This window comes from Anas platyrhynchos, chromosome 2 (genome assembly GCF_047663525.1).
Source record: "Anas platyrhynchos isolate ZD024472 breed Pekin duck chromosome 2, IASCAAS_PekinDuck_T2T, whole genome shotgun sequence".
In the NCBI taxonomy this organism is placed as follows: domain Eukaryota; kingdom Metazoa; phylum Chordata; class Aves; order Anseriformes; family Anatidae; genus Anas; species Anas platyrhynchos.
The window spans coordinates 52,017,227-52,039,403 of record NC_092588.1 but is presented as its reverse complement, the minus strand read 5'-3'; the positions used below and the strand labels follow the sequence as shown (position 1 = coordinate 52,039,403).

Sequence of the window (22,177 nt, the reverse complement as noted above, 5' to 3'; positions counted from 1 at the left end):
TGGTGCAGCCTCACCAGTGCTGAGCAGACAGGAAGGATCACCTGCCTTCACCTGCTGCTAGCGCTCTGCCCAACGTGGCCCAGAACGGCATTGTCCATCTGTGCTGCAAGGGCACGCTGTTGACTCTTGTTCACCTTGTTGCCTATCAGGATCCTCCAGTAGTACCCTCAAATGAAGCAATCAGACTACCAAATCCAGATGTTACTATGATGTGATAAGCAACTAGGAAAGTTGCATGGTAAATGAGCAACCAGCATTTTAATATAAAGATGTTACAACACCTCCTTGTCATGCAGGTGCTAGTAAGACCCTGTGAACCACGTTCACTATTTATTGTGATAAAAGAAGAGATCAGGAAGATTTAAAATGCTATGTGCTGGATGGTACTTCCCAGACTGGAAGTCAGTTATGCCAGAGGAAACTTATAAGGATTCAGAACTACTTGCCTCCAACAAGCAAATTTTGGTTCTTTGCAGGCCAAGAAACACCATTTGTCAGAAACTTCTCCTTCGAGCTGCTGTGGCTCCTGTTTTGGCAATCCTGCACTGCCCCTGAACCACCACCATTTTCAGTTTGCTGGCAGTGAACTGCACCTCTGCAGCCATTGAGGGGTTAATCATCCTACACCTGATTAAAGCGCAGAGTGTTGGCCTACTCTCGTGCTCTATTTTTATTCACTAGTAGATTACCCTCCTCTCACTGATAGGGAAACAGTATGTGCAGCTGAAGAGCAGAAAACAGCCCTCTCCGCTTCCTAGAAATTAAAGCTACTGCAACCCCCGAAGTGTCGCATTTTTAGCGTGGTTCTATTTTTGCAGACAATGCTGCAGTCTCATGTGTATGCAAAACGCTGAGCAAGGGCTGGGGGAGGAAGCTGTCTGCAGCATGCAGGTATGCCAGTGCTGTCTGAAAGCAATTACAAGCGATCACATTGAGGGCAAATTTTATAGGCAAGGGAAAATCCAAAGATAGAGTCTCCCATCCAAGCAGCTATAACGGGATTTGTTTGTGCCACCCACAACCATCATCTCCACAGCATAGTACCTACAAGGTCAGGGCACCCCACTGAGCTGAATCTTTGCCTCCATTTCTGTTCAGTCAAGGAGCAGAGACAAACAGATACCGCAGCTGTGGACTTGGATTTCAAATGGAAAGTGTCTGCACATTTCTTTCTGCACGAATACATATGCAAACATAACATTGCCGCCTTCCTTGGGAAAGCTGTCAGGCTGCCAGTGAACAACGCAACACTAGCACTGGCCTGGCGTTAACTTCTGAACAATTACTGTAATAACTCCAGTGGGCATGACTGCTGGAAGAAGGACAAACAGATTAGTATCATGAAATCCCGGTTGAAATAATTGGTCTTTAAATGATGTTGAGGTTATCTGGTTCACATTCCTAATTAGCATTTGCACTTTCCAATGGGTCTCAACAATACACTGTATAAATGTGTGTGCTGGCTCCAGTCTTGCATGGAGTAATGAATTTTGGCATGTGACTGTACTAGCCTCTTCTTTTCCCCTCGTTCTTTTCAGCAGAAAAGTATTAGCTAATTTTTTTCATTTACAATGCATGATGAAAGAGATTCCAATTGTGTCCAAACCCCTGATTTTATTTCATTTTAGTGTTTCAATTTAAAGAGCATTTTGCAAGATTTTCTGTTGACACTTCAGTTTTTACACTGCACAGGCCATGATGATGGTCTTCTCTATGCAAACGCAAGGAACACTCACATAAAATTTGAGACGCATATGGCATCAAATAAGTAACACACACAAGGCGGAACTTTCATCCTCTCCATCCTGCAGCTTCTGCAATTACTCTTGCAACACAAACAAGTGTAAATGATTAGCTGGTTAGCAGGAATACTTTGTACTTGCCGCAGCAAGCACTCTCTTCCCACAAACTCCCCCAGCTGAGATATCTACAGTAAGCAAGCCTCAGAGTGGCTGAATTCCAGCCTCCTGACAGCGTTCACATTCCTTCCTCATGAATTACCCATCATACACAAAAATTGGCCCAATCTCGGAAAAAAACATGACTTGTGCCAATAGTCATTACTTGCTTGTAAAGAGGGCAAGTGCATGCAAGTTTCCAAGATCCCTTTAGTAATGAGAACTACATCTCTGTGGAAGGGATCTCAACATCATGAATATATCATAATTTAATGTGCATATGCAAATATGTGCATAATTTAAAACACGTAGTATGTGTATGTACAAACACATGCAAACTTATGAGTAAATAAATGCGCAGTGTGGTTCCAAATGTGGAGGAGCAGGTGACCATGTCACCGCTCCATCTATGCAGAAACAATCACTGGTCCCAAACTCAAGCAATAATTCTGGTAAAAAGCATATTTTTACCTGTGTGTGAAGTAAAAATCTACTCGCTATGACATCGCCTGTATTGTTTTGAGATAACTTTGATCTGGCTAACAAACAAAGGGCTGAACTGAGAAATTCTAGAAGCTAATTACTGCATTTTAGGACAAAACACTTCCAAATAGAGAAAGTGTATTTTTTGAACTAATCTATATTTTTCATTAGAAGATAAAAAAAATAGCAGGGGTTAATTTTCCTCAAGGAAGATAAATGTAAGAAGTCATTCTAAATAAGTCTGACTTCCTTTTACTTCCACATATACATACTTTGCAATGTTAGAGGATTTTCTCTTGGGCTGTTTACTCTCTCCTCCACAGTTTCTCTCAACTGGGAAAATATGATGAAGGAGAAAGGTGACAGAGAAAAGAATCCACAAATTTCTTCAAATCTGTGGTTTCTCAAATGAATCCCTCAGCGGGAAGCTAAGTGTATAGCATTCAGGAAGAAAAATAGGACGAAGAATCTTTCCTGGAGTGTTAATTGGCACAAAATCAGCAAGTTTTCCTCTGGTTTAATGAAGTGCATCTTACAGAAAATGCGTATAACTAACAGGATGAGATCTTTTCAAAGAAAAACATGACTCAACCATTGGAGTTTAGCCCCCTAAGTCCCTTGCTGCATTTGCTGAAAATGGTAATGAAAGTTCCAGAAAAGTCAACATTTTGTTTTCTCTGAAAGTTTAGTTTGCTGAGACTGATGTTATGTGTATTACATAAAACATTTAAAGAAAGCCACCTCTGATACTCAGCAAAAACTTTGCTGAAGTTACTTGTACAATGCTGTACAATGAAGTGACAAAACAAACAAATGGACAGAGCGAACAACAGACATCCCACTGCCATCACGTATATAGCCAAAAACTAAAAGACAAAAGAGACAAACTCATCTGGTTTTTTTACATCAAATATTTTGTTTCTTAAAGAAAAATCTTAACTTTGGCATACAGAGACTATTATAAATGAACATGTAGGAGGACACATATCTCCTTGATGTACATAACAACATAATAATCTCCATTCAGTTTGTAAGAAGTTTATGCATCACAGGTAAGAGATACTGAGCAGGAACTTTCTGATAGCTTTTTGGGAGGCAAAGAAAATAAAGGCAATGAAAATAATAAGTTTTCCATGAAACACATTCATTTTTTGGTTCTCAAGATGATATACTGTTTAATCTTTCATCTACTCTCTAACTACAAACTAAAATTCATTGGTAACCTGCATATGGAAATGTTCTAGGTCACAATTCCAAATACAATGTATTGCATAAACAATTTAGCCAAATGTGTGGAGAACTAAGAATTAGACATGTCAGAAACCTTTCGTTTAATAAAAGCTATGATGAAAATGCTTTTTTTTTTTTTTTTTTAACTGTGAATGTATTTCATCCAAAGAAGTGCTTTGCCTGAAAGCTGTATGCCAATACGAGCTCTCCAGTTATTCTCTTTATGAAGATTTCTATGCAAGAACCCACATGTACATCAGTGTAGCTGACTAATATATGTAAAAGTTTGAAATAAAACATGAAATATTATTCTGTATACCTTTGCTTCTTAATTTAGAACTCTATCCCATACTGCTGTGCACATACAAATGAATGCCACATAAAGAAACATACAATAAACTAGAAGGTATTTTGACACACAGGGAGGACTGATCTTTTACCCCCTCATCACAGTGGTTCTATAATTTATCAGCTTTTTGATATTTATTGTGTATAGAACACTGAAATATATTACTGTTCCTAAAAAGAGACATTTTTGACACCTACCTCTTAAATATTTAATTCAAGTATTTAGATAAATAGGTAACACTGTCTGTGGTAAAGTTACATACCTGCACCTAGTGTCAGTGACATTGTATAACATGACATAGTTTTTATCAGGGCAACCTTCTTTAATACTGTTTGAGCTTGCAATCCTACAGAGCCAGCACTAATCTAAAAAAACCCAGGGGACTGCTAAATCCCCGTAAGAAGATTGGTGACCTAGTCCTGATGCTGGAATCAAACCAAATTAGGGTCTTTGCCTTCTACATCAGCAGCAGAGATCACTCTAACACCAGTATCACATGAGCTCTAAGTGTACTCGTGGGTGTGCTACACAGTGTGCATGTTTACGAATAAAGCCTACACTTTGTACGTGGCAATGCTAAGCTGCAGGAGGTGGCACCTGAGGAATAATAAATACTCTGGAGCATTTCTTTATATATTGAAGGGTAACAGCAACAGTTGCATGTGCACAACTGAAGAAATGCATGTTAAACGTGATGACTACCAAACGCTTAGGCACCCCAAATGCATCAGCATAATTCATATTGCAAGAACTGAGATCTAGTAACAGCTTACAGGCATTCCTCTCCAATACTTGGAAAAAAAAATAGCACATAATGGACACTATTTCTCAAACAGCAGTTCAATTCTCAGCACATTCATTAGTCTAACACATTTGCTAAATCCTGTCATACAATAATAAACCATATTCCATGATTTTGGAGGCTTTTCAAGAGAGAAAGTACTACCCTTGCTCAGTATGCTGGAGCACACAGATTGTTTGGGTCTGGTGTTTAACCAGACAGACAGCCGATCCATTTGCCTTCCGACTGCACTCCCTCCTGCAAGAAGGTCTGCAGTAACTCAAGAAGGTCTGTTGGGATCCAATACAACAGCTGAGGCTTTCCACTGGGGGGTGTAAAAATAAATATTTTCCTTATTCTCCCAGGTCTTGGATGAGCTCAGCGAATGTGCATCTCTCCTGTGTAACCACTGTGTAACTGTGCACAGGTGTATTTATCATCACGGGGAACACGCCACTACCTGCACCATACATGGTTACTGGCATCTATCAGCAAAAATCAACCGTAAACATTGGGTTTATTTTCAACTGAAAAAAGCCCCACTGTAAACATAGTCAGATTTAAAGTGTAATCTTGCCATATGAATTTTAAAGCCACAGAGCTCTCCCTGACCTACATTGCCAGGCTAGAGGGCAATAAATAAATAAATCACACAGAAACCACAGCACAGAAAGACACTCCTGAGACAGGAGAGGCACCATGAGGATCAGGCTTTTAGATCTGGGGTACCTTAGAGAGCATCACGTCATCAGTGCTGGGGTTGTCAATAAAAATAACTTATTCTGTTCCCTGTGGTTGTAAACTTCACCAAAGCTTTTTCCCCTTCAGACCAAACCCATTTCTGCCTGAGCAAGATCAGCCATGAAAGACAAATCTCTCCACCCACCACTGCTTTCCAGCATATGAAGGTGTTTCCTCACTGTCCAGTCCTATCTCTGATAATTTTGTTCTCCCTGTCAACAGGCAGGGGTAACAAACCATAAAGGCAGCTCAGCAAACACTGCATGGGGCTCACCTGGAAAAGTCACCCATATGAGGTGTCAGGATTTTATGAGACAGTTAATATTTTTAGGGGATGACAAAATCAGCATTGGCTTCATTTTGCTCTGAAAACAGTAACTCTAAGTGTTAACATGGGGACAGCACCTATAATATAGGAACAAATAGCAACAGAGTCAGAGGTTAGGTTAGACTGGATGGCTGGGAGCTGTAACAAGTAACAGGCACCTGCGTAACTCAGAAAAAGGCCAGTGTGTTTAGGGTCAGTATGTTTATGCCACAAAAGGCAGGGTAGCTTGGCAAAAGCGTGAGTGGAGCAGGGACAAGAAAATCACCAGTGTCACTGGTAGAATGGGAATGTGGGGTAAATGGGGAACAGACACAGCGTCCAGAAACAGCAGGAGGCATTAAAATCTGAGCATCAGTTCAGGGAAGGGGAAAGGAGTAAGCAAAGCCTTTCTTTTGTGACATGTGTGATTCATTTTCCAGTAGTGATTAAAAAACACTTGCAGAGACTGGGTGCTGGCTGCACCTCTGTGAAAAAAACTGCAGGCTGGCCAGTGTGAGCCAGGCAGCACATCAGGAGAAGACAAATGTGGACGCATTGATGCAGCCTCACCATCTGCAATGGCGGTGACAAGGACAAGAGCCCCGCTTGCTGCCCACTGAGAAAAACAAAGAAGCAACACAATAATGAGGTTGGACAGGCACTGGAGCAGACAGACCTCTACCTGTCCGGGGTAAAAGATCATCCCAGGTTAACCAGCAACCGGCCTGCAGTAGCTGGGTTTGAGTGTGCGTGACCAAAAACAACTAACTACATAAATACAAGTCTGCCAGATGGAAAACAAGCTCCTGTTGCCTGGCTCATTTCCAACTGGTTCACCAAGGGGAGAGAACCAGAGGCAACATTTCACTTGGAAGTTTTCAGTTAATGATTTATTCTCTACAAAGTGCAATTTCAGGGCAGTTGAAATTATTTGTCAATGTAGGTCTAGCCCTCTTGATAGTTTACACCATTATGAAAAATGGCTAGTGCCTCAAAATATCAAAATGAAGATGTTTGTCTCCTAAACCCATCATTTTACTGCTCAAATCATTTTCAGAAGCCATTAATGAAAGACAATAGACAAGAGGATTAGATGAAAAAAAAAAAAAGGTCAAGAGCACATGTACAATACCTTATTTATTTATTTTTAATTTTAAAGTTCTGGTATTTATTCTCACTGTAATGATGTCCTCTGCTGTGCTGAAAGGCAGAATTTAAAGCCCAACCTGTTGCTTACTTAGTACAACATCTGAAACTGTGACTTGGCTTTAATTCTTGGTTCTCTTTCAGTCTATAAAATACTTGTATATTAACTGGAGGAAACACAAGAGACCCAGCTGTCTAACCATTTAGGTGTGTTTCCCCACCATCTTTTAACAGATTTTGCCCATGAATACCACACAGCCCAGATGTTCCCAGCTGCGAGGAGCTCAGAGGTGCCACACCAACATCCTTGGACTTTTTTTTTTTTTTTAATTTTGATTTCTTTATCTTCAGTGAAATTTTTTTTTTTTAATTGAAAAGATGTAAAAGGAAGCCCAAATATTTTTATTTTTGTTTCAATTACCAAACCTAAGCAAATAACTCTTTTCTGCCTAGCCTCGTGGTTCATTATTATAAGCTGGAGAACATGGATATTGATTTCCAGAACATTATGCTTCCTGAATTGACAAGTATTTTAACTCATAAAAAGCCATACATTGTATTTTTAAAAAGTAAACCAGAAGAGTTGTATATTAAATCTATTCAGCTGGAACATACTCAGGCAATAGTCAGACTCCTACTGACGTGTGTCAGGTAACATAGATCTTAACTGAATCCCCTGGCTAATCTAAGTCAGCCCTAATTAGTGGGTCTGGGGACAGAAAACATTCTGTATAATGCCAACAATGCATCTCAGGCCAGTCACATTTACCGAAACACGTCCTAGGTAAGGAACAAAAACCCAACGCAAAGCTGTTCATATTAAATTAACTGAAATGTAAGCAGAGAGTAGGTCAAAAGGAAAAGACTTATTAAAAAAATCCCTCTTGCACTCAGTAATAAGTTTCACATGTAAGGCCATTTGCACGAGACTGTGTGGAATTCATTAAACAATTAAAACGTGCAGGGGGTAACCGAAACTGTATCCTTCAGAAAGCAGAGCGCATCTTATTACAGCAGTTTCCTTCCTGACCTTAACTTCTACCTCAAAATGGGTAAGAAAGGCCTTATTGAACTGTCTGTGGCAAAGCAGAGCACACGTCTACCCTGAGACAGCTCCTGGGGAAGGGAGGGCTGGCTCCAGTGCTGCACCGGGCAGGGGTACAGTGGTATACCGAGAGATGGGAGGATTTTTCCTCCAGAGTTAGTATTACAAGCCAGATGTGGAAAACCAGGAGAAGAAACACAAGTCACCACTTTTTTTTTTTTTTTTTCTTTCTTCTGGCAACAGTGGCAGGGCAAAAATCAGTGTGCTCATTCTTTACTCTTCAAGTCTGTCCTATGACCATCCATACTCTCAAATTTATTACAGGAAGCATCCATACCCCCTCACTTTCTCAAGAAAAGAAAAATTCCTGTTAAACACAGTGCTTCGTGCTATATGAGAAGCCATTCACTTCATGCTCATTTTGCAAGGAGGAGTTTCGGGACATATTTGTGCAGGGCAGACAGCAACCTGTTCATTCCAGCCTGCCTCTGTCTGGGTTATAAATCCTGGTTACAAATATATGGCAATACACCTCACCCTTTCCATTCAAGTATGGTGCTTTGAAGGCCTCTGAGGTTGAGGGGAAACTGACTGCTAAGAAAATATGGTCCTGATTAGGCAGGCCCCTCACAGAACTGTAGAAGGGGCTATTGCAACTGGGCAACAGATTAATGCTTCGGTGAAAGCAGAAGCTTGACAGAAAACTGGATGTGAAAAAAAAAGTGTATTTAACAATCCCCTCCTACCTCAGCTGAGCGCCATCCACAAAGAAGAGGTGGTACTAGTAATGCTTCCTGAGATGCTGAATTTCCACACTCCACAGTATCTGAATTACACGGCAACTCAACCTGTCTGATATAGGGCTGCAGGGATGCCACAGCAAGGTTGCCACGGAAACATTTATTTTCTTCCACTGTTCTCCTCTATGATCTTAAAGTCCAAGTGGTAGAAGAATGAAAAAGGAGTATAAATTACCAATGGGCTCAGATAGTTGGGCCCTTGAAAATGAAATCTAATTATTTTGCCATTTATTTGGACAGATTATGTTATAGCTTTCTGATCTCACTCTGTGATTAATAACTTGTATATGTTTAGAGCAGAAATGAAGACAAATTCCAACCTGTTTTAGAAAGACACTCCAAATTAGGCAACGTAAAAGGAAGAGAATGACAGCTGGTTCCACTTCAATCTTTTAATTAAAATGAAGCAGTCTATATAGCAGAAAAACAAAATGAGGCAGATAGGGAAATGGAGAGGGATAAATCCTAGGAATAGTGTAATTGTACTAGAGCACTTGAAAATCCCTACTTATAGCGGAAGGAATTTCGAAATAAGTTACTTCTGCTTGTTTTCCTGCACCTTAGGAAAAACCTCAGCTAGTGCATTCATTGTCTTTTTTAAGGTCATCTGAAATCAATTTACAGTCTTGGATCTTCCTTTGCTGATCTGAAGAACTAAACAAGTAAATGCAATATATTGGACTACCTTGCTTTACAGAGAAGCCTTCAGCATCCTCTTTGCCAGAGCAGCTTTGGCCCCAGCTATGGACTTGGCCGCTTTTGAGCAAAAGCATTTCTGATCCTGGTGCCAGCTGCGGAGCGCGATGAGCAGCACAAGGAGAACTGCTTCCAGGAGGGGTGGGCACCTCATTTGAAATCACAGGCCAGCATCCATCTGAGCAGGCTGTGACAACTGCTGTGTCTGAGCATCCCTGAGAAACCTCCAGTTGCTTTAGGACACGAGGGAAGCATGGACTGAACCCAAGGCTGCTCTGTTGGTGACAACATCAGCATACAATAAACAACTCCACTCCAAAAGCCAACAGCTGTTCCTGGACAGGTGAAGTCCCATTAGGTAGCCATCCCACCTCGGAAAGGAAACAATCCTCTTAAATAAGCCTGCTGCTACCATCCACAGGCTCCCAGCCGAGAACTGCAGTAGCAGTGCAGATGGTAACACTTCTGGTTTTGGCTTTTGGAGGAGGATGAATTAACAGGTTGCATTAGCTATTTAACCTGGTTTTGGCTCGTAATGTCTTACTGCATGAAAGACTTTCTGGGTCAGGATAGATACAACACACTGGCAGTAACAGTGCAGGGCCACAGAAGGTATCTTTTATCTGGCATTTGCTTAAGATCTTTTCAATGAAAGGGTACCACATTAGATAAATTGCAGTAAACCTCCTCTTTGAAATTACCTCCACTACATTTTCCTCTACAGATACATCTCATACAATATGAAAAGCCCCTGGTGCCACGTATGCGATGTACTGGGCATGAGAGAGACAGAAAGGAACAGTGGAAGGCGGTAAAGATTCTCAGTATTGGATAGGGAATAGGAAAGAGGGGTTCGTGAAACAAAGAACAGCAAGGGGATAATGGATTAACCAAACCTGTCTCAGAAGCATCTGAATCTGTGAACAAGTGTAATTTTGGCTGTCAGGTCTTTAACTGGATGAACACATAATTGATAAGCTGTAGGTTGTGCTCTACTTGAGAGCAATAAGCTTCTTTAAATGATATGAATATTTAATGTATATAAAAGCATTTGTCTTTTGCAGAGCACTCTATAGAGCAACTGATGGATTCTATAATGATCCCCCTGACTAGCGAATGCACTTCCAGAGGGATAAATAACTGGCATACATCCAAATTAAGATTCACTGACAGAGCTGGTATTCTAGCCCAAAAGAAGGTTTCTAAATTTCCTGTCCTTCTAGATTACACTGCTTTTTAGCCTTCAGTAGGCAGAAGTATGGCATACAGACAGAGATGGAAGACAAGAGCTGGCAACACAGGATGGCATTTCTGACTCATATCCACTGATTGTCACATCCCTACCCTGGGCTGCTGTCCACACTGAGAGTTATAGTTACGTGGATAAAACTCAATTAATGGGAACACTAGATATTTGATTGGCATGTCCACGCCCACCTTTCTTTTTAAGGAATCCACCTTGGGGAATTTACTGACCTCCATAATTTCTTAGATCTTTGAACATGCTTATGTATTTTTTTCAGTTTAAAAGTATATATTAAGCTTACTTGTGGGCCATCTTTAAAATAATATTTTGTTGTTGTTGTTGTTCTTTTTTTTTTTCTTCTTTTAAATGTGACATTATTTCAAGGAATCATAAAGGTTGGAAAAGACCTCCAAGATCATCTGGTCAAACCATCCCCCTACCACCAATGTCATCCACTAAATCAAGTCCCTAAGCACCACATCCAACCTTTCCTTGAACATCCCCAGGGATGGCAACTCCACCATCTCCCTGGGCAACCCATCCCAGTGCCTGACTGCTCTTTCTGAGAAGAAATGTCTCCTCATTTCCAACCTGAACCTCCCTATGCAGAATTCCTGTTACAAAACTTCATCTTCAAATCCTACATGATTTTTTGAAATGTCTCCTGTGACAGATCCTCAGTCTCCCCAGCCTACTAAATCTCTTTGTATACACTTTTTCTCCCCTGGATAAAAAGCACAGCAAACATTACTTCGTTCGTCTTGGCTGGACATGGACTCCTTTCACTCTTTTTGAACTTTGTGCACATATAAAGCAGACTGGCCCAGGGATCTTCCTGTGGGTCAAAGAGTAGGGTGTCCTGGAGAGGTACCTGCAGTTGCATCCTCAATCGTACCATATGCTAACAATACCACCTATGAAGGACTCAAGGTCTGGGTCATTCATTTAAGGCGTGTAAATACACGTCATTTCAGCTGCACTTGTGACTTGAAATATTTTTGACTTTTCACTACTAAATTCTGTTTTAATGCACTTAATGGCCTGCTCATCATCATAGTATTACAGCTTTGTCATCTGAGGATTCATCCTTTTGGGAACCCTATTCTCAACAATATTACACTCTCCTGAGGAATTCTAACCATCTTAGAGGCAGGTGCAGTGGTTACAGATGACACTCAATAAAACTGCAAGATATTTCAGCAGTCTAGAGAAAATGTATACAAAATCTATATTGGACATATTTTTCAAGAGTTACTCAGAACTTACAAAGCAGACAAATGTGACAAGCAGTAAAACATGATGGTTTGTATATGCTAGCATTTTGAAATTTCAACTCCAACAGAGTCTAAGTTCAGAGGAAAAGTGAAACTTCCTAAAATAAAGTATTATTCATAGCATTTTTTTGCATAAGTTAGTCTAACATAATAAATCTCCCCTTCCGCTCCATCTTATACCCTCATAAAACTCAGCCTTGTAGACAAGATTTCCACAGAACTACTATTTTGTAAAATTTGCTTGACTGTATTCCAAAAAATGACTCAGATTTTCCACTCGAGTGGCAAAAGCTGAAACAAGTATCGCTCTTTCCATCAAAGCTAGCAGAATCATTCTTCCAGGTTAATGGTTTGCACACTATCTTTAACAGATAAAAGTGGGAATACAGGTCAAGAAATGACAATTTAATAGTCACAAAGTACACAACCAGAAAGCTATTGCTAGTCTGATGGAAACAATATAGGATTTGGCCATCTAAACTAAAAGATAGTCAAAAGCATGACTGCTAAACTGCTATACAAGCAACTTAATCACAACTGCTCTTTGGAGCTAACTTCTAACATAGCAATACTTGGCCCAAACTGTAAAACCTTCTTTTTCAAGTACCACTTTCCAGAGCACTTAAAACGAGAGCAGCTGAGTGAAATCTGAGCAAGGATGTCAGAAACTAGCTCTCAACCAGTTACTCTTGTCCTCCCCACTCTGTCCCCAACATGAGCTCTCCTCCTTTGTATTCCTGTGGATTCCCCTTTCAAGTGTACAGACTATCCCATCCCTCCCTTTTAAATCTTCTGTCCTCCCTGGGTGACTTTTCCACCACACACTGCAGTTACTCAAAGGAAGGCTGGCGATGCTGATCCCTCTAACACACATCCTTCCCCTTCCAGGAGGATGTTGCTCTGGCTGGGGCTCAGGCTTGCCTTCTATGAGTAGCCTCCTAACCTAAAGCAGGCTCAGGACAGACAGGTTCACTGCCCAAGGACCGCCTTAGTGACATGGCTGGAGTGGCTGAATGGAGAAAAAGGTCCACCCTAAGATGCTAAATTTGCTCATGCCTCTACTTCTCTATGGCCTTCTGGAGTTCAAGGCAAGACACCCTCTCAGCATGGCTCTGCCAGCAATCACAGACCATAAGTGACAATGCAGCGAAGACTGTCCCTCCCCAAAGGAGGCTCCTGGCAGGGACCCAGAAGGTGAGTTTCCTTACAGAAAACCACCAGCAACTTTACATCAGTGATGATTACATGCAATTATGATTTCCAGTCACAGTGGAGAAGCACATAAAATTCCCCACTCTAATTTCTATTTGCTTCTGATGTTTCCTCTGGGCATCTCTTGTGTCCCCACTCTTCTCATGATGGTCAAAACTACTGCTTAAATAGTGACTCCATGTGAGTCCCTATTCAACAGAATACCAGGGAAAAGAGAAGTCCTATGAGATCAAAATCCTTCATTGTTTATGGGCTTTACTGCCCGTAATTTATTTTCTGCATTCTGTTGTGGCATGTGCTGACATAACATTAATCCCCAGTCTCTGGCTGTTCCAGGGACTGCTCACTATTCCTCACTGGAGCTCAAATCTGTGCAACTTCTTCCATCTCCAGAGAAAACAATGGAAGCAGCTTTGTGCATGGCATTGGTGAAATATCTGGCCATTTATACTTTTGCTTAAATTAGGAATATAGTTTGTCTTTAAAAAAAAAAAAACAAAAAAACTTTTTGTTTGTTTGTTTTTTTGCCTTAATCTACAAATCTTATCCTAAATATTTTCCTCCAGACAGAAAACAAACAAAACTAAACAGGAAGAAGCAACGTACCTCTACTTCACATGCATATTCAGATCCATCCAGGAGTGTCACTTTGCACTGCATATTTTTAGGTTTCTTGACAATCTTTAGAGGAGACTTGGAAAGTTTGCTAGAGGATGACTTTTGAGAGAGCTTGTCGTCCTCTAACTGCTGGTATTCCAGCTGTTTTGCACTTGCAGCTGCAAATTCTTGTTCCTTGTCTGTGGCCTGGAAAGAGAAAAAAATTAAGTTAGACAAACTGATCATGCAACACAGTGCATTATGCACCCGGCTTTCTGTACACCAAAATTTAAGGTGGGTCAAGCGTGGGTTTTGGATGAGAGGGCCCATGATGCAGTGCAGACTCTTCTTTACCTATTGAAAAGACTCCCTGTGTTCCCCCAAACACTCTCACCTCACTCCAAAGATACAGAACACCCAGAGAGGGAGGACATGCAGGAAAATACTTTAGGTTTCTTCTTTTTCCATAGTTACAAAATCACTCTCAGACCCTTTTTTCATCTATTGGAAATGCTGAACAATAAGTAAATGTTGCAATGAAGAGACATTCCTAAAGATTGTTGATATTACCTTAAAGTCCTGTATCTATTAAATCATTTCATGTTTCCATGTGGAACAGGAAAAGACCATTAGGTTTGCACTAATTTTGATATCAGTGAGATGTGCCTTTGAGAGCGAAAGGCTCCCCAAATGCCTGAGCAAAGGGTTAAACAAACAGGATGGAAATAAGAGGCCAAACATCTTTTATGTGCAGCTGGCTGGCTAATGGATGATAACTACAAGACAAGAGGCTGGATTTTGCTCTCTGCAGATGCTCGATAAGTCCTTTAAGCTGGCAAGAAGTAGGTTCTATTTGAAAGACAAATATACTGCAGGGGGAAGGGGAGAGAAGAAACAATCATGGTTACTTTTCCTTGGGTTTATCTGAGGGTCAGCCCATTTGAAGAGTTACCATGATGCAGCACAGCTCGTGGTCCTTTTCACTGCAATAGATGAAAGCCAGAACAGCTCTACAGCATTTTGCCCTTCCTAGCAACAGTACTATGCTGCAGACATTATCTTTCAAATCAGTTATGCCCCTGGTAGTATCCAAACAAAACCTCATCAGGAGTGCAGTAATATCTAAGCTAGAGTTTATACATATATATATATATATATATATATATATATATATATACATACGCACACACACACACACACATACATATATATATTGCTACAAGGAAAAAATAAACAAACATTTGGGCTCCAAACAGTTTTCATGTAAGAAGCAACAAGCATCACTGGAAGTAATATCGTAAATTAATCCTCCAAGTCTGTTTCCATTCATTGTATGTAATAAGCCTTCATGAGAATGGAGCAAATCCGTCCAAAGGCTTTAATCTGCTTTGAGACCAAAACAACCTTGCATCATGTAACTAGCAACAACAGCATGGCACTAAATCACAGGGAAGTTTCCTCAAGAGATTTAATACAAGTAAGCCATAAGCTCTCCTTTTTCATTTATGTGAAAGGGGACATTTGGAGTCATCCACAGCACCATCTCCCACCAAAGCCCCAGCTGTGAAGAGGAAAGGCAAGACCCCACATTCCTCCTTTCCCTACAGGTGAGGGCACAGCCAAGAAGGTCTCCTGGGATTTCCTGGGTGGGGAGATAAGAAGAAAGTGTGACTACGAAGATACAAAGAGGGACAAAGAAGCTGCTTTCATAACCCACCAACCGGCTCTTCCCCCATCTATTTCCAGACCTGGAGGATTTCCTCCTCCCAGCAGTTGGACGCTAGCTCTGCATCCGGACGTCAAGGTCCTTGTACACTTTGAAGGCTGGCGGGAGATGAAGGCATAGCATATGTCACAAGAATAGCTGTTTGCTGAGGATTTAATGCTCACAGTGGCTATGACAAAGGGGGAGAGTACCTCCAGGCTCAGTGCAAGGCCCGTTACCCCCCTACAACCACAAGGAGCAGCTGGCAAGCAGTTCAACCTACTGCTCTGAAAGGAAAACAAGACTCGAGATATCTTCTCCTTGGACCCCTGCCACTGATGGGCAGAGGGACTCTCATGATTTCTACATGTTTTCTTAAGGAAATCTACAATGGAAAGTACACATGCACATCTGCATGTACAAAAGTCATTTTGGGGCTGGAGGCATTATACCATCACTGCAGGTGGTTCATGTAAGAGTTAAACCCTTCCCATGACCCAAAAAACCCAACCAACCAAACCAAAAAACAGATGCATGGAATTAATCTTTTTAAATAAAATAGGAAAGCTTCTTGAGAGAAAAGCCCGTGATAGCAAGGGTACCCTTCAGACATTTAAATTTTAGAAATGTCTTCAGCCTGAAAACAAATTTTTTGAATCCTTAGATTGGTGATTGTTTTCCTTCATGAAGACACTTTTAACTCAAGACTTCAACAGATATTAATTTGTTTATAAATACATATATTTAAAAAAAAAAAACAACACAGTATTGACATTATTTTGTTTATTAGGTTCCTGTCTACATTAAGATCAGAGGAATCTGTCTAGGTTAAAATCATAGAATGGATTTACTCCCATTTGTCTGAAGAACAAAACATGCCGAGAACTATTAGAGAAGATCTCCTGAACTATGCTGACATGTTTAGGCACTGAGGTACTTTCAGAACGAATTAAGCTTCTTCTTCCTAAAGAAACCTGACATTATGGTATCTAGGAAAAAAAAAAAAAAAAAAAAAAGGCCAGTGAAAATTCCACATACCCAGTGGATTATTCTGAACTCTGTAAACATTGTTGCATTCTTCCCCCCATCCTGTTTCCCTCCCTCAGACCACATTTTTGCAGTATTTTCAATGCTACGGACTAAATTCTAGTGCATCGCAAGCTGTCTCAGGGTTTGCTTTTTGAGTGTAAGCTTTCTCATTTTTATCTATATTCATATATCATACACAGTATGCTCAATGACAGCAAGAGAGAAAATTATATCCATTGATCCTACAATTTTTGGCCTTTTTAATGACGTCACTGCCAATAGTTCTGTTGGTTAGTATTGCTTTTAAGAAGTTCTTTCCTGTGATGCAGACACTTAAGCTACTACAAAATATACTGGGCAGATCATCGCTGCTAGACCTGGCAATTATCTGACAAGAGAATTTCAGATTCACACTGGTAATCTCAACATGGGAAATCTCATGTATTTCTTCACTAACTCAGATCTATCAAGGCTGTACAGATGTCTGAGCACAAGTAGGAAAGAAAGAGGATCACACAGCGCACAAGTGCATCTCAGGACTCTATGCTCACACCTCCATAAATGCAGATGGACAGTTTGGTGCCTAAGGGCTTCTTTTGTTATTGTAGTTTGTTGTTGTTGTTGCTTTGTTTTGTTTTAAAAAAGAAAATCAGAAGAAACTTCAAGAGCAAAGATTAGTGAAGATGTCTGGAAGAACAAAATTGATAATACTTATGCCTAGACCTGGCATAATTGAATTTTACGTTAATGAACTGTTTGTGTAGTGGTCTTTTCTCCTTGACAAGCAGCCCTTCCTCTTTTCCCCAGACTAACTAAACACAATTTTTGATGTACTTCAGAGACTGAAATTCTCCCAATACATAATTTGTAGGCATGGGAACAAGAGCAGAAAGGTCTTTGGTGGGGATAGAGAGCTGATCAGAGTTTGTCAGTGGTAGAAATAGTCAGCAATCAAAAAGGAAAAAAAAAAAAAAAAAAGGCAGTTCTTCCAATGGTTGATCTTCAGTAGCTATAAACACCAGAAACCCTGCTTTGCCATGTCTGCTTCTTGGGGTATAAGAAATCAGACACCTCTTTCAATTTGGTCCCTGAAATATTTGTCGTTCTAAACTTTGAGGTAATACATCCCTAAATAAGGGATACAACAGAAGGCTTTGCTTGTATTTGAAATTGCTTATGCTTCATTTTTTCCTCAGCAACAGCAAATTTGGGCTGTATTTCTGAGGAAAAAAGCTTAAAACCCAAAAGCACAGGCAGTCCCAAGCAGTTCCCAGGGAAACACAACGATATTAAGTAATGCCTTACCTCTGCTTCCTTCACCAGCACTGCGTCCCAGCTAGGTTAAACAACAGGACCTCACTTCAAAGTACCAATTTATTTATTTATTTATTATTTATTATTTATTTTTAAGGGTAGACGAGGAGCAAGACTGACTTATTCCACTCTACAAAAGTAAATGCCATCAGAAGGGAGTCATAACCTTACGGATCTAAAGGGATGTGATTTGCAGGTACCTCATTAATTTTGTTTCACTTACCCATGAAGAACAATGCCTGTTAATCCTATTGACTGGAAATTGTTAATGGGAAAAAGAAAACTGCTGCCACAAATTTAATAAGTGCAACAATGAACCAAATGGAAAAATCGTGTGACAACCCTTCTAAAACCTATTACATGATAATTTAAAGTAATTATAATGCAGTTATTTCAGAACTACAAGAAGCTTAAGAGACCACAGATTCTTTATGGCTCACACATCAGACAAGCAAGCATGAAATCAGTTTTCAGCAGGTGTCAAAGATGAAATGAACTCTAAAAACATTTTCAGCTTCTTAAAAATTGGCACTGTTTGCTACCTGATGCAAACACAAGATGGAAAATGTTTCCCACTTAGTTAATAAGACTGGCCTTACAGTTAAGCACTGGAGGCTGAAAGACCTGACATGAATCTCCAAACACTCTTTACAAAGGCTATTATGTTTAAATGCAAAAGACCAACCAATTAAAACCTACAACCATCAAAACAGCTTCCACACAAATCTGAGTATATATTTCCAATCCTAATGAAATAGGCTCATTATTTCCCAGGAGGAATAATGCACGACTCCCTTACCTGTTCCTTTTTCACTGGCGTGCTGTGTGCTGCCACAGCTGAAAACTGCTCTAGTGCGTTTTGCTGCTCTTCGCTCAACTGCTGCTGCTGCTGTTGGTCCTGCGGCTGGACCTCCGCCGCCCCTGGCTGTGCAGGGGTTTCTTGCTGGTCCTGCTCTTTATCCTTGGACTCAGAATCTGATCCCGACTCTGTAGTCATGGTTGGTTATTCTGTAAAACAAGGAGAGCAGATTTACTGAGTATGATCACGTAGCCATTCACTGGTAAGTTACACTTACAGAATAAAGAATCATTAGTCACAAAGTCTTAGCCTTAGTACGTCCAGCCTGTAAACCTAAAGTGACTATTACACTGGCCCAAGGAGAATCACCAGGAAAGCTTTCCTTGTGCAAAGGAGTAAGTCTAAATCTGTACTATAAAGAAGAACACAATGCCATAAAACCTTATTCTACACTATCACATACAGACAACATTGCAGGAATTAAGGTGAAGTTAAATGTAGAAATGTAGTTCTTCATAGTTTGTAATTCATAAAAACAGAGTAGCATACTTAGAAAAGCTTGTGCGACTTTAAGTGTCCTAAATCCAACACAATTCACCGTAGCCTGGGTTTCCAAACCATGAGCATGCGGAAACTTAAAAATGTTCAATCTTTTGTTCTTAACATTTAAGTCAACAGGGCTTGAACTCCTCAACAACTGCACTGCTTTTGGAAACAGACTCAAGTACTTTTGATGTTTCTAGGCAATATATATGATGGAAGCATTTGAAGTGGGCCCACCGAGATCAGTGTAATAATGTCCTTGTGTTCATTTCTGCCATTCCCACTTGCATTCACCCACACTTCTGTCATTTCTTTCTAAGTGTTGGAGTATGCAAAAGAAAAGATAAATACTTCCATTAAGTCATTCTAAGAGTTAGATTTCAGAAAAAGTGAATACAATTTTTTATTGAATATGAAATGCCTATGCCTGAACTTAGCTTTGTCCAGTACTGAATCAAAATGAAAGTATTAGCAATATTCATTCAGACTCTTGACATCTGAATTTAAATAGTTTCATTAGAAATATGTGCTTGGAACCCAATTCTCAAACTACATAGAAGCAGAATGCAAATTTAGAAAGTACTGAAATTCCACATGAAAACTACGATTTGAAAAAGCAGACACCGTGCCAGTTCAGCAAATAGAGCGTACTCATATTTTTGTTACTTGTACAGCACCATGATGACTCAGAATGTACTCAAGCATTTTTGCTTTTAAGCAACTCAACAACAAATCAGTCTGCTGCAATCTATTTCTGTTCATCATCAGGCTGTAATTTCTTTAACCTGGTAACCATAGCTACTATGTAATTATAAGCAGTTTCACAGAATATACATCTGCTAATTCATCTGCTATGAAGTCACTATCAACTCTTAACATACGCTACAATGTTTACTAGTAGAAACAGATTTGCTGAAGATTACACAAAAATTACGGGCATTTTTTTTTTCTTTTGCTAGAATGCTTAATAAGCTACATTGCTTGACAGAAAACATTTTAAATTAGGTCAATTAATATTTTCAAACTCGTTTACGTATTGTGTACTCTCAAGGCTAAACTCTCCAGTGAATACTCTGTACAGCAAGCAAGTTCTCAGCACTCAGCATGTGCTCAGTCTTTGTACTACATGTGTGGAGGTAGGTCCATGGTCCAATCTTCTGTACACCAACACTCACAAGCGAGAAATATAACATATAGGGTAAACTTATGTTTCAGGCCGTATTTTCAAAATCCTAACATATGACACACCTACTGAGGAATACATCGCAAATTGTTACACTTAAGCTGATATAGTTGAATGAAAAATGCCTCTGAAAAATGTACTATGTAAACCATTTTCTTCAGCATCTACAAAAAGCAGTAACTATCTCTGTCTTTTAAAATGTGACAGCGTGGGAGGTGTTCATCTAATCGAACTCTGGATGTAGGCATCTGAGATGGTCACTTTAAACTCACCACATACAGAAGAGAAAGACATTTCAGGGAGTGATTCATCTGACCTATTTTAGATGTCTGCTTTAAGCTGAGATAAATCACTTACTAGCACTATTTTGTTCTACTCATTACAAAGGAAGCTTAGACAAGTTCCTCAGATGTAGAGCAAACTCTCATTCCCCATACTCATTTCTATTAAGCCACTCTTTTTGTATGCTTTAAAAATTAAATTGTGGAATAATGTTAATCTCTCAGAGTTTTGTTTTGCCCATCTGTCAGACCAACATATAATGAACTATTCTTCATCTGATGTTATCATGGATGGCTTGCTTTAAAAGCATCCAAGACTACATAAACTTCAGGGTTTTCTTCCCCCACCTCCATATCATATTCTGTACAAATGCACAAAAACATTAAATGCAAATTAATCAAACAATTAGATCAATAATAGCAAACTATGCATGGTATTTTCTTTTCCAGATATTATGAAGTAACAAGTGGGAAAAAAGTAACTTTCAGCTACTAAATCATGGATAAAACAACTCCAAACAGCACAGATGACCAATACAAAGTATAATGCACAGAAACAAGTATCTTCAGGTGTTGATCTATATAAAATACGATTGCCAGCTGACACAAATCAAGCCTGCCTTTCTTCAGTTTTCACTATAGAAGCTAATTTTCACACCCTATACAGGTTCTTTCCTAATGAGCATTTTATTTTATTTTATTTTATTTTATTTTATTTTATTTTATTTTATTTTATTTTATTTTATTTTATTTTATTTTATTTTATTTTATTTTTTGTCCTGGACTGTTGTAGGCACAGAAACATATCCAGTTAAATTAGTCCCATAAAAGTCAACTGTATGTAGCATGAACTGAAAACAAGCTTTCAAGCTTTACTTCATTTGTCATTTATAGTTTTGCATCTCAAGGAGCAACAAATGTAGTTCTTCAATTCTTCTGGGATATACTGCATGAAACAGAGGCTTGCAATTTTGTGAGTTGCTCTGTGGGACTGGTTTTCACCCTAGTTACGTGCGAGTCTTTGCTTGCTCTAAGACTGCTTTGTTAGAAAACTTCTCGTGCATTATCAAATCTTGTAGCATTAAGTGATTCCCTGGATACAATATTCCTGTCATTAGTCAGCTACCAGATGGATTTAATTAACCCAAGGTTACCCATTTCCAAATGTCTTCTCTATTTCCCTACGCATACTAATATGTTTAATGACAAATACTGAAAACAAAATACTATTAATTTCATGCTGTTATCTTACAGATGTAAATAGAATCAAAGCAAACATACTTTAAATCCAATTTCTTCTGCACTTATAAGAAGACTGTATTTTTGAGATCTATCTCATTCCATCTAGTGCAGGCAGAAAATGCCTAAACTACAAGATGAAAAAACAACATTCCCCTCTCTTTTAATCCATACCAATAGGCTTCTTTGCCTTCCTTACCAAACAATTGCTTATCCTAAAGAACTTTTCAAGCAATTCGTTTTTTATTTTTTGATAAATGGCATCATAATTTTTATAGG

General features: G+C 39.6%; 1 protein-coding gene across 35 annotated transcripts in view; it reads right to left on the bottom strand.

The window, feature by feature from the left end:
- EPB41L3 (erythrocyte membrane protein band 4.1 like 3) overlaps positions 1 to 22,177 on the bottom strand; it is a 94,513-nt gene that overhangs the window by 46,166 nt on the left and 26,170 nt on the right. For all 35 annotated transcript variants that reach the window (XM_038174215.2, XM_072034735.1, XM_038174212.2 and 32 more), the window contains exons 2-3: positions 18,653 to 18,861; positions 13,815 to 14,012 (exon numbers count right to left, since the gene is read on the bottom strand). In XM_038174215.2, coding sequence (XP_038030143.1) covers positions 13,815 to 14,012; positions 18,653 to 18,850 — 396 coding nt within the window. In that variant the 5' untranslated portion in view covers positions 18,851 to 18,861. The remainder of the gene's footprint in view (positions 1 to 13,814; positions 14,013 to 18,652; positions 18,862 to 22,177) is intronic.